Source organism: Dendropsophus ebraccatus, chromosome 1 (genome assembly GCF_027789765.1).
Source record: "Dendropsophus ebraccatus isolate aDenEbr1 chromosome 1, aDenEbr1.pat, whole genome shotgun sequence".
NCBI lineage: Eukaryota > Metazoa > Chordata > Amphibia > Anura > Hylidae > Dendropsophus > Dendropsophus ebraccatus.
This window is the reverse complement of record NC_091454.1, coordinates 70,873,143-70,891,086: the sequence shown is the minus strand read 5'-3', so window position 1 is coordinate 70,891,086 and position 17,944 is coordinate 70,873,143. Positions and strand designations below refer to the sequence as shown.

At 46.5% G+C, this 17,944-nt stretch overlaps 2 protein-coding genes across 12 annotated transcripts in view; one reads left to right on the top strand and one right to left on the bottom strand.

Annotated features, from left to right (window-relative positions):
- The window catches only part of UIMC1 (ubiquitin interaction motif containing 1), an 81,266-nt gene extending 74,089 nt beyond the window's left edge, over window positions 1–7,177 (bottom strand). For 3 of the 8 annotated variants that reach the window (XM_069972584.1, XM_069972623.1, XM_069972640.1), the window contains exons 1-2: window positions 7,003–7,177; window positions 3,243–3,413 (exon numbers count right to left, since the gene is read on the bottom strand). In XM_069972584.1, coding sequence (XP_069828685.1) covers window positions 3,243–3,407 — 165 coding nt within the window. In that variant the 5' untranslated portion in view covers window positions 3,408–3,413; window positions 7,003–7,177. Of the gene's footprint in view, window positions 1–3,242; window positions 3,414–6,465; window positions 6,604–7,002 lie in introns of those variants that run through there. The other 5 variants (XM_069972593.1, XM_069972607.1, XM_069972599.1 and 2 more) reach the window with 5 other exon arrangements.
- The window catches only part of ZNF346 (zinc finger protein 346), a 30,477-nt gene continuing 19,409 nt past the window's right edge, over window positions 6,877–17,944 (top strand). Inside the window, exon 1 of one of the 4 annotated variants that reach the window (XM_069972673.1) lies at window positions 6,877–7,059. In XM_069972673.1, coding sequence (XP_069828774.1) covers window positions 7,050–7,059 — 10 coding nt within the window. In that variant the 5' untranslated portion in view covers window positions 6,877–7,049. Of the gene's footprint in view, window positions 7,060–15,777; window positions 15,944–16,015; window positions 16,044–17,944 lie in introns of those variants that run through there. The other 3 variants (XM_069972660.1, XM_069972651.1, XM_069972665.1) reach the window with 3 other exon arrangements.

The window sequence follows — 17,944 nt, the reverse complement described above, 5'->3', positions numbered from 1 at the left end:
CTAGTTATTTTAAAGGGGTATTTCTATCTCAACTAACATAGGCCTATAACACTTGTTTTTGCAAATACTTTAATTTTGCAAACTTGCCTCTTTTTCCTGATATTCTACTCCCCCCACCTCTGTTGACAGCTTGTTGTCTAGGTTACCCACTAGCACTTCACTCTAAAAGCAGTGGTCTGACCTCAAAAACATGGTTTGCAACTTTTGAGTCTGTGTGAAAACTTGTGTATATTTGGCAGATGACTAGAACATAGCCACTAGCTGACTGCATTCGGGCCATGGGGTATGTGCACAGATACGTCGACTTCCAATTTTGACAGGGTACCAACGTATCTGTATCTCGGATGATCCACTCGTGGTGTGAAGACATTGTTTTGTTACCCTTGTATTTATAAAGGTTACAATTATGTCATAAATATCCTCGTTGGATCACAAACAAGAGGGAGAGTATATTGTATATTTTGGTATTTTCTTTAGAGGTTTTTTTCTTCTCCTTCCCAGAAAATCCATTCACACTAAGAGCAGAAACAACACAACATATGACAGAGCAGTAAGCACCTAAGCGACAGGACCCACATCATTATGTCTTTTCTAAACATCATATATTCACCTCACCAGTTGCCCATCATTGCTGTGTCCGTTTTGATACACAATAAACGTCCACTTCGCAAAAGTGATGGCCTGTTTCTACCAGCAACAGGTCCGGCGCTAAAAAATTATTCACAGAATAACACACATTACAAAGTTATACAACTTTGTAATGTATGTTATGTCTGTGAATGGCCCCCTTCCCCGTGTCCCACCACCCCCACCTGTGTACCCGGAAGTGTGGTGCGCTATACATACCTGTCACGTGCCGACCACGGTCTCCGATCCTCAGCAGTGACGTCTTCTTCGGGCGGCCGGCGGATCTTGGTGGTCTGCACGTGACATGTGAGTATAGCGCACCACACTTCTGGGTACACGGGTGGGGGTGGTGGGACACCGGGAAGGGGGCCATTCACAGACATAACATACATTACAAAGTTGTATAACTTTGTAATGTGTGTTATTCTGTGAATAATTTTTTAGCGCCGGACAACCCCTTTAAATGAATGTTTCCTTTTGTCGAGAGGTGACCAAGAACTGGAGATCAATAAACACTTTACCGTTGTTCAAACAGCAGGAACACTGAGTAAGGGCCTTTTACATGGGCAACGAGCGCTCCTAGAAATGCTTATTCAGCCAAAGTTTCATCGATCAGCCGACAAGTGGGAAAACTTTTGTGTGGTGGGAGTATTGGCCAAGGGCACGCCAGTACCAGGCTGTAGGCAGGGATTACATGGGGCTTAGTCCTGACTACCTATATAGCCCTACTAGCTCTACAAGTCAGGGCTATACAACTTTATGTATGTCCATTCACTGCACAAGTTCTTATGTGATACCTAATAAATGTTAAGTTTCATTTCTTTAACGAGTGGTCAACGAGTTGTCATTTAAGTATTTCTTTGTCTGTAAAAGACACCGTGGTGACACCCAATCACCAGCTCTTATGTACAGTGTCGGACTGGACCACCAGAGGACTGGAGGATCCTCCGGTGGGCCCCCAGCTTTAAAACCTGCACTAACATTGACGGACATGTCGTGTCTCACTGGTTCTTCATTGGTGGACCCCCAGGATCATTTCCTCTGGTGGGCCCCAGATAGCCCAGCGCGACACTGCTTATGTACCACTCCTGATGAAGAACATTCTGGCACTGTCCCACTACTATAACTAGTTCTCTCTAACACAGACTTCCAACAGGACCTCAGAGATGCCATCCACAACCCTGATCCTGTGTAAAACTAAAACACTTCCTTTTACTTTAGTAAGAACAAATATAAACCATGTATTCCCTTTGCTGAGTGTATATTGCTAGACTTGGAAGAGAATGATAATGAAATTATTTCCCGTCTTTTCACATCCTGTCAGCTTTCCATGGAGTTAATTAAGCATTAAACCTTCTTGTTAACAGATGGGGATGCGCTAGAATGACAATTTATTTTAATTTTTTTTGTTATATTAAAAAGCGTAGTCTAACACCTTTCATTTTGAATGCAAAAACAAGGTGTTAAACAATCTCATTGATAATTTGGGAAGCACATAAATCCTTCTGGAGTAGAGTCAGATGAAAGATGACATAGTAGGAATGTAATGCGATCGTATTGTGATGAACATCTGCTCAGCCATGCAAAACACAAATGCTGCAAATTAATTGGAATATTTCTTAGTGCACTTCACTTTGTAACAGAAATCGGGTGTAAGAAATCCTATCTGACTACAGAAGCAAGATAAGGTAACTCATACAGCGTGCTATAATCTGTCATTGTAAGCCACAATCATTTTGTGCCGGTTTGTTTATTATTGCCTCAAAGTGGTTGTTTCTCTTAAAGGGACTCTGTCACCTCCAACCCACCCTCCTCAAAACCCTAAACTAAAGTCATCTGTAAGCAGGATAAAGGATGCTGATTGCAAATCTGTAATTTGTAGCTTTCTACTCCTTTGTATCTCACCATTTTAAGCCTACAAACTGGGCATGCTGATGCATAGAGAGGACTACTTAGCTGAAGTATATAAGTGGGCTTATAAGCAAAGAAATGCAAGAACACAGAAAGACAAAAACAGCAGATATAAAATCAGCTCTGTATACTCTACTGATGTACAGTATAATCTACTGATAACTTTCTGTCAGGAGTGGGGCTGTGCAGGTCCCAGCACTTTACAAAGTTCTTTTACATACAGCATGTACATTAATCCTCACATAAAGTTTTAGGTCCTTCTACTCCTATATCTCGAAAAGTGCTTTTACATGGGCCGATTTTCGGCTGGTAGGAACGCTTATTGCCAATAATCAGCCAATGTAAAAGAGTGATCAGCCATTAGAGAAAAATCTCATTCATTAGCTGATACAATCTTTTGTGCTGCCTATACTCATTGCTAGTCGGCTGTACATATTTCTGTGTAAATGGGAATGTTTGGCTGACTATGATAAAATAGATGCGCCGCATTAATGATCTAGCGTTTGTTTATGTGGCTCAGCTGCATGACTAAGATTTGTAAATGCTCTGCAAATGAGCGCTGATCTCACAGATTGGTGCTCGTATGCTGCAGCCCTTCCAACCTATCTAAAAGGGTCTCACAGCGGAGGGTACACCCATTCTGGCCACTGAAACACTATTTATTAGTGCTGTTTGTTTTTTTCCTCTACTGTCACTGTACATACCCCATTATCACTATGAGAGATCAGAATTGATGAACCTTTATTATCAGTTCTATTCTCAGGATCGACATTGATTGCAGGCTCTAATGTAGACTGCTCTTCATCAATCACATGTTGCTGACAGCTTCCTGAGGAGAATCGTTGTTTTCTGCGATGGTGCATCATCATCAACACCTGTAAATCAGAAAAGTGCAAAATCAAACATGTGCATTATAAACAAACATGCTGTAGAAGAGTCTGTCTTTAGAAATCAGATCAGAATGCAAACAGCCCAGAGCAGTAAACATATCTAGGGTACAAACCCACTTGACGTATTTGCTGCGTGAATCAGTCTTAAAAATAAGCAGGCAAAACGCAGGTTGGCTTTATACAATTGTTCTGCGTTAAAATATGCAATTGCGTATTTTTGAAGCGTGAAGCTACATGCGTTTTTCGCACAGGTTGTTAACATCTGATGCTTTGCTAACAACAAGCTTCACGCTTCAACAATACGCAATTGCGTATTTTAACGCAGAACAATCGTATAAAGCCAACCTGCGTTTTGCCTGCTTATTTTTAAGACTGATTCATGCAGCAAATACGTCAAGTGGGTTTGTACCCATATAGTAATCAAGTAATCCCTAACCCTGCTTGATTAAACGACAACTCCCATGCTAAGAAAAAAAAAAAAACAATCAGAAACATAGTTTATATACTTATCATCCCTCCTGAGCTGTTACTGTTTGAATTTCCCACCGTCTGCATACAGCCTGAGCTTCATTCTCAGTCTTCATTTCTCCCTTACTTCCTGGTTTCAGCTTCCCATGATGCACTTTGGCTGCTGTGACGTTGCAAGTGCCTGCCCCTCAATTCACTTCAACTCCCATCATACACTAAACATGCCCCCCCCCCCCTCTCTCTCTCTCTCTCTTCCATCAGGCTGCTGTATAATCACACAGGTTGTCAGCCCCTGCACTGAAGCTGCACGCACATACTTTCACTTTGCAATGTAGTGTACATTCACTTTGCAATGTAGTGTACATAGCAAAGTGACATCTGCACAATGGCCGTCCCTAATCAGGTCAGGGCAGCAGGAGAGATAAGAGGGGGGTCTGTCACAGAGGGAAGATAAACAAGTGACAGGACTCCTTCACTCACAGAGTCCACTCAGCAGCAGGAGAGAGTATGAGGGGAGGGGGGGGGGCTGCCTATGTGCTGGGCCTGGGAGTCAGTAACAGAGAGAAGATAAGCACGTGACATGACTTGCAGTTGCTCAGCCAAACGGAGCTGAGCAAGCAGTCACCTGACAAGACAGGGGAGGGGGAGGCTGGTGTAACAGGAGCTAGAGCAGCCCTCCTGCTGATGACTCATCGTCACAAGACAAAGCTGAGAGAAGAAACTGGTGACCACAGTAATTAGGTCTGTGTGAGTTTCTTACACTTCCTGGTGGGGGGGTGGAAAGACAGGGAAGGGAGGCAGATAGGTGATTGAAGCATATTACACAGTTATATAACTTTGTAATGTTCTTCAATAACTGGGAAAAAGTTTTTCATGGGAGTTGTCCTTTAATAGTCAACTGGAAGATGAGTCTCAAGCAGGTCCAGGGATGGGAGGGGGTGTAAGGAGGTGTTACAGCTTACAGTATATCAGGGGCTTGCCCCGCCGCAGAGCAATGATTGGCTGAGCGGGACGTGAAGACGCCGGGAGCCCCGAAGCAAGCCAGAGTGGGGACCAGGTGATGTATATGCTCCGGCAGGGGAGGCGGGTAACAGGGCTGGCTGCTGACAAACTCACAGCGAGATGTCCATCCTGCTGCAAGTTTGTCTGCCATTGAGTGCACAGGGCAGGGATCTGCTAAATGTAAAGGCACCTTAAGGCTGCATTCCCACGTTCCGTGATCCTGGTAGGAACGTTTTTGCCAATAATCAGCCAATGTAAAAGATTCCTGTGTAAATGGGAATGTTTGGCTGACTATGATAAAATAGATGCGCCGCATTAATGAATACAGTCTCCCCCGCTCCCAGCATCTAATTACAGATGCTGTCCGAGCGCGGGAGGACTCCGGTACATGCATTCCACCTCCGTGATCCGTTAGGATCACGGAACGTGGGAATGCAGCCTAAGAGCATTTTCTTTATTATGAAAGCACTGATGGATATATGAACCAAGTGTCTCCGTGCTCTAACAGCAACACCTATTACTAGACATAATCGCAGCTCGAGCATGTTTGAGTCTGTCTGAACCTGAGTGTGCAGCATTTGATTGCCGATGACTGAAGAAGTTGAATGCAGCCCAAAGGTTGCCTGGAAAACATGGATACAGCCATAGGCCGTATCCATGTTTTCCAGGACTCTAGGGCTGCATCCAACTTCTTAATTCATCGGCAATCAAATGTTGCATGCTCAGGTTCGGACAGACTCAAACATGCTCAAGTTTCACGCATCTCTACTTATCACCCATCCATAGGATTGGTGGGGAACTCCCATTGATCACCAGACCAGCAACACCTATTACTAGAGATAATCGCAGCTCGAGCATGCTTGGGTCTGTCTGAACCTGAGTGTGCAGCATTTGATTGCCGATGACTGAAGAAGTTGAATGCAGCCCAAAGGTTGCCTGGAAAACATGGATACAGCCATAGGCCATATCCATATTTTCCAGGACTCTAGGGCTGCATCCAACTTCTTAATTCATCGGCAATCAAATGTTGCATGCTCAGGTTCGGACAGACTCAAACATGCTCAAGTTTCACGCATCTCTACTTATCACCCATCCATAGGATTGGTGGGGAACTCCCATTGATCACCAGACCAGGGGTCTTGCATCTGCCTGGCTGAATGAAGCAGCGGTCAAACATGTAAGTTGTTACTCCAACTGTATGAGCCTGGCCTGATGAAGATAGCCCAGTGTTGTACTTGGCCATCTTTGTTAGGCCCAAAGGGAATGACCGCTGTTTCACTGGACCTCTGTTGTTATAATGGCAAGGTCTAGAGATGAGTCCATCCGAACCTGAACTTTCGGCATTTGATAAGCGGGGGCTGCTGAACTTGGATAAAGTCCTAAGGCTATGTGGAAAACATGGATATAGTCATTGGCTGTATCCATGTTTTCCAGACGACCTTAGGGCTTTATCCAAGTTCAGCAGCCCCAGCTAATCAAATGCCGAACGTTCGGGTTTGGATGGACTCCAGCATGCTCCAGGTTTGCTCATCTCTAGGTCCCAGAGGTCAGCCACTCAGCAGCTCACCTGGGGTTCGGGCAGGCCTACTAGGCAGATATGGATGTACCTACAATGGGCGCTGAGCAGTAGTGCTGTGCAGACCTAGGACTGTATCCATGTTACCCTGGCAGCACTAGGGCAGCATCCCTGCAGCCCCCGGGAGTCACGTGCTGAGGATTCAGAGAACAGGTGTGCTCAGCACTAATCAGCAGGGACAGCTGTGTCTGATAACGGGATGTCCTGAATGGGTAACAATATACTATGTATTATAGGGTGGGGCTACTGCTGGAGGTGTATGGCAGCCATGTAGGTGCTGCTGTGACGACGCTGGTCCCCCTCTGGAAAGTAGTGGTACATCCTGACTGACCACAGCACGCACCAACACTACAGATTCCTCCACAAAGTTTGCACTTCCTGAGAGCGAAGAGCGAGCGCTGCAAGAGTGAGCAGCCTGCAACTGAACTACAAGTCCCAGCATGTCCGTGGAGGCTCCCCGGGGCACAGCAGGGCGGCTAAGCTGCGTGCATTACTAGGGCATCCTGCAGCGGCTGCCATGAGTCTCACCTCTGCGGCTAGTTATACACCCGGCGGCGCTCTCCGGAAGGACATAAATGATAAAAAGTACGTGACGTTACCCGGCAGTTCTTCCTGCAAGGCGGGTAACCGAGCACCCCCAGGAATTACTACAGATGGTCCGGAGCCGGGTCACGCGCCCACCGCTTCCTGCTCCCGCGAAACAACAGAGGACGCGGGGGCGCGCGTGGAGGGTCGGGCAAAACCAAGTGCGCCGCAGAGGAAGGGGGGGCAGGTAGTAACTAGTAAAAGTCACTTGTCCCCGTCCACAATGGACCCTGCTGGCAGGAGACGAGCTGCTGTCAAGGTCACCTGGTAACAGCGGCCGGGGAGAATAGACCAGTAGTGGGGTCTCCGCAATACTCACAGCAGCTTACCGTGATCCTGGCCATTCCCATAGGCTAGCACTGAACTATGATAATACGTTCATACACAAATGAGCAGATCTCCTACTAGTACCGCTATATCAGTGTATGTTGTGTATGTAGACCCCTGCCACCTAGCGCTGCACTCATCACTGGGAGCTGGGAACCCGACCTATCACCCATTTATATGAATGGCTCTATGCAAATGCTGTAGGGATGCACATGCCTAGTGCTGTCCATAGCTGAGGGTCCAGAGAGTATGTGTGAATCGGGCCTTATATACAAGTCCATAGTGCTGTTCGCAGTTGCAGACAGAACATAGGACTAATGTATTTCAATGGCCCCGTTCACCCCTCCATATGTGTGTTATGGTCCTTTTACATGAAAAGATTTATCGTTCGAATTTGCACGATAACGATCGAATTCGAACGATAATCGTACGTGTAGACGCAGCGAACTATCAAACGACAAGCGATAAATCGTTCATTTTGATCTTTCAACATGTTCACAAATCATCGTTGATCGTTCGCAAAAGATTCGCAGATCGTTCAGTGTAAACAGTCTTTGGGTATAAACACACACACCGTATACGCAGCGTATTTACTGCTGCATATGCAGCAAATACGCAACAAGTACTCAGCAGATTAGATCTAAATAACTGAACACAGCATCAAACCTGCTGCGTATTTGCTGCGTCTCTGCTGCGTATATGGTGTGTGTGTTTGTACCCTTTCAACGGTTTCACCTATGTGTGAGATAGGCTTAAATGATCGCAAAACGATCGCATAGCGAATTTTCCGTACGATGTATCGTTCCGTCTAAAAACTGATCGTTATAAAAAAAAAAACGTTCATTCAAAATCGTTAATCGTGCGATCGGGCGAATTATCGCTCCGTGTAAAAGTACCATAAGAGAAGCAAATAAAAGCACAGGTCCTAGGGCGGGCTGCATGTACGCCATGGATGGCTATCTACAATGTAGTGCTGCTCTGTGGGGATTCACGCTTGGTTTCACAATTGTGCCATCTGTGGGACATACACATAGGTAAAAATAAGATGCCATTGCACGGGCATGGGCTGCGTAGACTTGTCCATCATAAGCTGATGCTGTGTTTACACAGAGAGATTTATCGGACAGATTTTAGAAGCCAAAGCCAGGACCAGACTATAAACAGAGAACAGGGCATAAAGGAAAGACTGAGATTTCTCCTCTCCTCAAATCCATTCCTAGCTTTGGCTTCAAAAATCTGTCAGATAAATCTCACTGTGTAAACACACCATAAGTGTGCTGGGCTTTCCACTTCATCGCAATACACGTATGCATTTTGGAGAGTCAAGGCCAATGGGGCTTGTGCCAGTCCATGCACACACACATCGGCATCAGCACTTTGACAGTTTGCGGACAGATGGCATAGTCATGATGCAAACAAAGCTTTAGAAGTACAACACCCTCAAAAAACTGGGCTGCTAGAACCCCGTTCTGCTGGGGGAGCTTTAAATATATCTATATTTCCCTTGCAAATACCAGGTGGAAAAGGTGCCAAATTCACTATACCTTTCTTGATGGACAAGTGTTGCAAATCAAAAGCCAAATGTTTCTCAAAGTAATGGTGCGTTTACACAGACAGATTCATCTGACAGATGTTAAGCAAAAGCCAGGAATGGATTTAACCCCTAGACGACCCAGGGCGTATAGTTACGCCATGGAAGTCTGTCCCCAGACGACCTAGGGCGTAACTGTACGCCCTAGGTGTTTCTCCCGCTATGAAGCGCGCTCCGGAGCGGAGCGCGCATCATAGGAGGTGGGGGCCGGCTGCAAGCAGCAGCCGGGACCTCACCGGTAATGACACGCTGCAGCGATTGCGCTGCCGTGTGTCATTAATTCCTTAAACGCCGCGATCGCGGCGTTTAAGTGTAAGTGACAGGGGGAGTCCCCTGTCACTTACCGATCGGGACCCCCGCAGTGTGACTGCGGGGGTCCCGATCGGTAAAACGGGCCGCCGGAGGTCTCTCACCTGCCTCCGTGCGGTCCGATCGGCGATCTGCTACACTGAGCCTGCACAGGCAGGCTCAATGAGCAGATCGCCGATAACACTGATCAATGCTATGCCTATGGCATAGCATTCATCAGTGTAGAAATCAAACTAATGTATGTACAAGTCCCCCAAAGGGACTTCAAATGTGTAAAAAAAAAAAAGTTAAAAACACTAACACACTACCCCAAAACCCCTCCCCCAATAAAAGTCTAAATCACCCCCCTTTCCCATTATATAAATAAAACATATAAAAATAAATAAACAAATAAACATATAATATACCGTAGCGTGCGTAATTGTCCGATCTATTAAAATATAACAAGTGTCATTGTGATCGGTAAACGGCGTACACGAAAAGAGGGAAAAAAGTGCGCGGATTACCGATTTTATGTTACATTATATATAAAAAAATTTTTATAAAAAGTGATCAAAACGTCCGATCTTCACAAATATGGTATTAATAAAAACTAGAGATCATGGCGGGAAAAATGACACCCCATACAGCCCCGTAGGTGAAAAAATAAAACCGTTATAAGTGTCACAATAGGCCCATTTTATTTATATTTAATTGCCAAAAAAAAGGATTTCATTTAAAAAAAATATATAACATTAGAGAATCTGTGTAACCTGCATATGGTTGTGTTCGGGCTGACCTATAGAGTAATAGTATCATGTCGCTTTTACCATATTACGTATGGTAAAAGCGCATTACGTAGACACAGGAACCCCCAAACGTTACCATATTGCATTCTTTTTTGCGATTTCACCAATTTATATCTTCATAAATAATATATTTGGAATGACGCCATTACAAAGTACAACTATTCCTGTAACAAATAAGCCCTTACATGGCCTGTAGATAAAAAACTGAAAATGCTAGAGCTCTTAGAAGGGGAGGAGGGAAAAACGGAAACACTAAGATCAAAATTTGCGCGGTCCACTGGGTCATTTTGGGCCTGGTCCTCAAAGGGTTAAAAAGAGGAGGAATCTCAGTCTTTCCTTTATGACCTGTTCCCTGTTTATAGTCTGTTCCTGGCTTTGGCTTCAAAGATCTGTCAGATAAATCTGTCTGTGTAAAAGCAGCCTTATGCTACGTTTACACAGAGTGATTATCGGGCAAATTTTCGCGATAACGATAGAATTCGAACGATAATCGTACGTGTAAAGACGGCGAACGATCGAAAAATCGTTCATTTTGATCTCTTAGCATGTTCATAAATCGTCGTTCGTAGTTCGCAAAAAATTCGCCGATCGTTCCATGTAAACAGTCATCGCGCGATAGTCTGGCCGCCCACAGCCCTGCCCGCCGCCCGACCCCCGCTCGCAGCCAGGCCCCCCGCTCATCCGCAGCCCCCTGCGCCGGCTCGATCGCCACCCCCGCCGCTCTGATCGCCACCCCCGCCGCTCCGATCGCTCCCCCCCCCCCCCGCCGCTCCGATCGCCACCTCCGCCGCTCTGATCGCCACCCCCATCCGCCGCCGCTCCAATCGCCCCCACCGCCGCGGCCAAGAGCATACGTTCGCAGCAGGTCTTCCGACATCCCCGGCTCCCCTCTTCAGCGCATTGATTGGCGGCGGCGGGGGCAATCAGAGCGGCGGCCGGGGGGCGATCGGAGCGTCGGAGGTGGCGATCGGGGCGGCGCAGGGGGCTGCGGTTGAGCGGGGGGGGGGGGTCTGCGGGCGCGCGATCGCAAAACAATTTTTCCGTACGATATATCGTACCGTCTAAACACTGATCGTTATTAAAAAAAAAATTGTTACTTCGAATTTGTTAATCGTACGATCGGGCCAATAATCGTCTCGTGTAAACTTCGCATTAGGCTATCTCTGCAAACTACATGCAGGAATTCTTAGGGCAGCCTCCTATTATGTGCTGCCTTATAGGTCATGCGTGTCCAGAATCTATTCCTCAGGAATGCATGTCAAAGGCAGGACGCCGATTAGCCCCATTAACAATTAAAATTGGCCAAATTGTCAAAAAACATGATAACCCTCAGAAATGCTGCCACATATTGCACAGCGTACAGGTTTCTCTGAGGGAAAAAAATGCAGTGTAACTATAGCCAAAAGATAAGCCTGTCAAGATGAGGGCAGGTGAGTATGGTTTCTTTCTTATGTGAACAGCACACAGAGCCAAATATCAAAAGCCTTATGCTGACAGGATAATCCTTTAAAGCGAATGTACCACTAGGTGCATCACTTTTTTGTTTTTACATGAATAGACCGCCACGGGGATGCCAGTGCTGTGGCCCTTCTTTGAACCGTGGCCTGGTTTCCATGCACAGCGTTGGTCTATTACGAGCATTGATTCCAGTGCTTTATGCCGGACCGGTGCTCGGTAATAGACTGCGCCGTGCACAGGAACCTGGCCGCCGTTCAAAAAAAGGAACGCGGCACCGGTCTGTTCATGAAGAAAACAAAAAAGCGATGTACCTAGTGGTACATTCACTTTAAAGAATAACAGTTTAACATATATAAAAGCAAGAAAATGAAAGAGGGCCTCCACATTTACTCAATATATTATTTATAACCAACGGTCATACCCACAGTACATCTATCAGTAACACATAGCCTATATACTAATGTAGAAAGCTACCGAGAGAGGGAGCAAGGAAAGTGTACATCAGTACTGTACATGTGATGTCAGAAAATCCAAAATGCTTGCTCATGGATTGCTGTGGCATAGTAGATGGAGCCATCCGGACCAGTATTAAGGCATAACCTTTTATTGCCTGCTTTTAAAGGGGTACTCCGGAGGGGGGGCTTTTTTTTCGATCTGGCCGAGGAGGAGGTGGCTGACGGCAACAACGTCCACTCACCTCCCCAGTTCCAGCAGCGGGTCCCGTATCGCGGCGCTCCGGTCCCCGCTGCCCGGCCGCTTCCTGGTCTCTGACGCGGGCTTGAGACGTGACGTTTCAAGTCCGCTTAGCCAGTTAATGACGGAGGCGGGATCCCACCTCCCTTACTGACTGGCTGAGCGGACTTGGGGAGGTGAGTGGACGTCGTCACCGTCAGACACCTCCTCCCTGGCCAGATCGGAAAACCCCCCTGCCGGAGTACCCCTTTAAATGTATCTCACTGGCTAATTATTGTGTCATTCTTTAATAAAATAACTTGTTTCATCTAATACAACTACCATAGTCTCTGTGCAAAACATTACACTATGGTGGCCTCCTACTTTTTTTTTTGTAGCAATTTTTTGCCCTCCAAAAAAACACCAGGGAAAAAAACGTCAATGTGCATGTTTTTAGTGTTAGTGTTTAGTGTTTTTTTTACTTTATGAGACACTTATCTTTTTTGTGGCTTAGGTGTTGTTGTGCACACCAAGATGGCTGAACTTCATATTCCTCTGCTATCACATGACATAGTTTCTGGACCAAAAGGCAACAAAAATGCCAGGAAAAATGCCATAAGCACAGAATGGGAGAAAAAAAGCCACAGTTTGCAAAAAGAAAGCCAAACCCATGCTGCATTTTGAAAAAAAAAAAGTGCTACAGAGCCTCAAAAACGCCAGAGACGAAAGAAAAACACCACCCAAAAAAAAAAAAAAACAACAACACAATTTGTGTCAGGCAAATCATAAACTTCCATTGATTTTCAGCTAACATCTGGCCGCTGGCCATATTTATTGAAGTTTTTCCAAGATTTTAAAGGGAACCAGTCAGCCCAATTGGGCTAATTTGGTTTTCTGCAGCACTGTATAAAGCTCCTGTGCAGCTTGCGGCACGTATCACCCATGGCTGCAGTAGCAGCTTTATACCGGAGAAAATTAAGTTGAAAGTTGACCAGCGAAAATCTTTTTCTTTCGAATCAACTGGTGTCAGAAAGTTATATAGATTTGTAATTTACTTCTATTTAAAAAATCTCAAGTCTTCCCATACTTATCAGCTGCTGTATGTGGTGCAGGAAATGTTGTTTCTTTTCAGTCTGACACAGTGCTCTCTGCTGAAATCTCTGGCCGAGACAGGAACTCTGTCTCAGTTTTCTATGGGAATCCCTATACGAAACCTCTCCTACTCTGGACAGTTCCTGTCTTGGCCAGAGATGTCAGCAGAGAGCACTGTGTCAGACTGAAAATAAACAATAAAGACTTGGGATTTTTTAAATTGAAGTAAATTACAAATCTATATAACATATGGAAAAAGAATATATAGGGGGCGCACTCACCCATTAAAATCTTGTCTTTATTGTCTTCTAAAGCTATCTGAAGCCAGGCCCTCACCCTCAATGGCGGGCTACCACGATTGTGGCGTTTAAAGGGGAACTCCAGCGGGGGGGGGGGGATTTTTTTCCTGGGACCGGGGAGGAGGTGGCTGAGGGAAACTACGTCCACTACTACGAGCATTGCGGTGCTCCGGTCCCCGGCCGCTTCTTGGTGTCTGACGCAGGTCCGAGACGATACGTCAGTGACAGAGCCGGGATCTGAGCAGACTTGAAACGGATCCCGTGGATCCCCCGTCACTGACTGACTGAGTGGACCTGAGATGTCACGTCTCGGGCCCGCGTCAGACACCAGGAAGCGGCCGGGGACCAGAGGGCCGCGATGCGGGACCCGCCGCTGGAACCGGGGAGGTGAGTGGACGTCGTTTCCCTCAGCCACCTGCTCCCTCAGCCCAGGAAGAAAATGTCCCCCCGCTGGAGTACCCCTTTAAGTAGCAGTGACGAGTATCTCCAGACACTTAGCGACTTAGACACGCTGCGGGGGTCCCGATCGCAATACCTGAGTGCCGGAGGTATACAGCTTACCTCGGCACAGTCTTCTGTTTTGTCTTCTGATTCCGTCTGCCACAGGCAGGCTGTATCAGAAGATCTCAGATAACACTGATCCCTGCTATGTTATGGCATAGCAGAGATCAATATCTGCTATCTAATGTGTGTATGTTATAGTTCCCTAAGGGGACTATAAAAGTGAAAATAAATAAATAAATACATGTTTTACAAAATGCCCCAAAGCCCCTCCCCCAATAAAAGTGAAAATCACCCCATTTTATTCATAAAACACATAAAAATAATAAAGTTAAAGGACAACTCCGGCCAAAAGCATTTTTTAATATGTTATTAGTTATGGAAAGTTAGACAAATTTGTAATGTACATTAATTATGGGAAATGCACATTTACTGCTATTTCCCTTAATTTAGTAGATCATGGAGACTTCAAATTCTCAAAAATTTGGTGACGTCATGACCGCTATTGCGAACAACCCGAAATCGTTCACCCATTTACACGGAGCGATGATCGTTCTTACGGTCGTCTTGTTATCGCTATTGCTTGCTTCATTGGCTCTCAGCGTCTGGACTGCCTGCTCAGCCAATCAGTGGCTGTGGCGGGGCAGCGCACTGACTGGCTGAGCGGGAACCCCCAAAACAAGCCGCAGAGTGGAGCAGGTACAGTATGCTCCGGCCAGCGGGGAGTTAACAGGGCTGTCACTTACAGGGGGATGTCAATCCCATTGCCAGTCCGTATTTTCATAGAAACTAACAAGCAGCGGATTTTGCTGCGAACTTTGGGCCCTTGCACACTTAGCAATTCTCGAGGAATTGTAGCTGAAAGACTTCTGCTTGAAATTCCTCGCCTATTCTGCTCTGGCAGAACTTGAGCGGAATTCGGGCGGAATTTGAGCGGAATCCGCACGGAAATCAAGCGGAATGCAAGCGGAATTACCAGCAGAATTCAAACCCCATTGACTTCTATAGGATTCCTCTAGCGGAATCCGCCCAAAGAATTGACATGTACATTCTTTGTGCGGAATGCGGATTCCGCGCGGAATTCCGGACGGAAATTTACTCTGTGTGCACGGGCAGTCGGAAATCCCATTGTTCTCTATGGAAGGAGCAATGTTGCATTTACACGGGCGGAATTCCACGCGGATTCCGCCCGCTTTTTATGGCGGAATTCGGGCGGAATTCCGCGAGAATTGCTCAGTGTGCACGCACCCTTTCAGTGTGAAATCCGCTGTGGATGCGGTTCGCTTCCACCAGCCCCTGGATTTACTGCACCTTACACTGGAACAGGCACAGAACAGAACAGGGCATATAGAATGCAGATATAGTATGCACAATGTTCAACAAAACAAAAAATATGGAAAATTCTCTGTTGCCCTTGGAAACCAATCAGCGCTAAGCTTTCATTACTAGTAAGTGAGCAGTTTATTATATCGCCACTGTGATGTGCACTTGGTATGAGCGCTATATAAAGGAAGTCAGTGACGTACAGCCGGAGCTGGCTACCAATAGGAGACGTGTGTGACGTACTGACGACTTTACTGCAGTGACCCTTGACTTAGAACGTCCCCCACTTGTTCTTGCCAATAAAGTTTCGTTTTACTACAACGGACAACCTGGGGGAGTGGTTCCAATCTCGCGAGACTGTTGGCGGTGTGAGAGAATCTCGCGACGTTTCCGCTCCCGCACGCGTGCAACCATTCTTGACGCCGTGTGTGCTGCGCGCGGTTCACCAGTTGTTACTATCAGCAAAATGGCGGACGACTTTGGAAACGGTGACGCTATGGATCTGCCGGTGGGCAAGGATGCAGGTAGCTATGGAGCGTGACTTAGTGGTGTTGAGGGGGGGCGTGAGCAGCGTAGGCCTGCGCGGCTCCGAGCCCGGTGCCGCTCTCCTCATGGCGGTACCATGTATGTAGGGGAGGCCGTCTCCTCACACGTTATCATGCCGGGTTGTGGTGCTCTGACCTGTGCGCACAGGCTGCATGGACGGCTCGGTTATGTGTGTGACCCGAGTATTGTGGCGCCGTGTAGTCAGTGAGGGGCCGGGGAGCTCATTGGGAAGCATTGTAACCCTAAGCAGCCGATGGCCGGGACCAATAGGTGGCGCCTCCACAGTATAGGGGTCCGTGCAGGTTGCAGGGACACCCCTCTAATCACACAATGGGGAGCGGTCAGCCATGTGCTCTGCTGCTGCTGCAGTCTCTGGGACCTGCTGAATGAATGAATGGGATGGTGCCTCAGGATTAGTGCTGACTGCTAGGACCCCCAACAGTCTTACAAGTGTGGGTCACAGCATAGCTGTCCTAATGGACTAGTGGTAGGTGTGCGCAGTGCTGTGCAGGCCCCCAGTGATCCCACACTTATACTCTATAATGTGAATAGGAGATAACTAAGAAGAGTAACTGTATAGGACTGTTATTACTTATCCCTGAGAGGGGGGAAGAAATGATTTCTGGGAGCAGCCATGATGGCTACTGGCTTTGTAAGGCTAGCTTTGTTTGTACTGTAGATCTTGCCTACTCAATAGCTGTTTTGTCCTAACACAGTGAGGAGAGATGGGGGAGGGGGGCCCTTGGACACTCCTTTCTAATGCTCAGTGCAGCCCTCAGTCCCTTTCATAGGGAAGCTCATTCCCATAAAGGAGACCATGCCAGTTGATCACATCTTTCATATAGGTATTAAAGTAGTTATCCAGCGTGACAAAAACATGGCCACTTTCTTCCAGAGACTCTTGTCTCCAGTTTGGGTGCAGGTTTTGCAACTTAGTTCCATTGATATGAATGGGGCTTAATTGCAAACCACATCTAAACTGGAGACAAGAGTGAGGCTGTCTCTGGAAGAAAGCCACCATGTTTTTGTGCAGCTCACAGAGCATACCATCAGTAGTTTATAAAGGTAAAAAATGTTTATTCTGCCGTGTGAGGTAGGGAGAGGGGCGGTAACTATTCATCTGTGACTAGTCATAGCTCTCTGCCTGTCAGAGCTCAGTGTAAAGACAATTAACAGGCAGAAAGGCCTCTCATCCCCGCACGGCACGCTGAGACTGAGAGGCAGAGAGCTATGACTAGTCACAGATGAATAGTTGCCGCCCCTCTCCCTTATTCACTTTTTATAAAGCTATTGCTGCAACCAATGCTCCGCAAGCTGTAAAGTAGCTCTATACTGTGTTGCAGGGAACCATATTGGCACGATGGTGCTGATCGCTTCTCTTCAAAGTGTCGCTGTCGTTTACATTTTTTTGCCGAAATCAATAGTACAGGCGAAGAAACTTTGTAATTGGGATTATTTGCCCAAAAATGCATTTTTATAATGAAAAAGCAGTTTGAAGCTCTTCCCCCTGTCTTTATGGTTCTCTTATGGAGAGGGGAGGGGTGGAGGGAGATGAGTCACCAAGATAGGAGAACAAAGAGTTAATTTACAGCTACATCACCGGGCTATCTCCTCTGACAGTCAGCACTGACCTCTCTGACCTGAATACTGGATTTCACACAGGTCCCACTGTGTAATCCTTTGTTCTCTGCTGGCGACTAATCTCCCTCCTCCCCTCTCCATAGAACAGACAGGATCCGACTGATGTAAAAGAGTCGCGATTTCCTGATAATGAGCAGTGAATGAGATAGAGGGGGGGGGGGGGGGGGGGGGGGATCTGGGGAAAGTCATTTTGAATGCAGATAATGCCATATTTGCCTAATAAACCCAATTACAAAAAAAAAAAGTGACCCTGTCACCTCCTTTTTGTATTGTGACTTCTCTACACAGGTGTAATGGGTAAATTTTGCGTTTTTCATACCTTATTTTATATCATACGT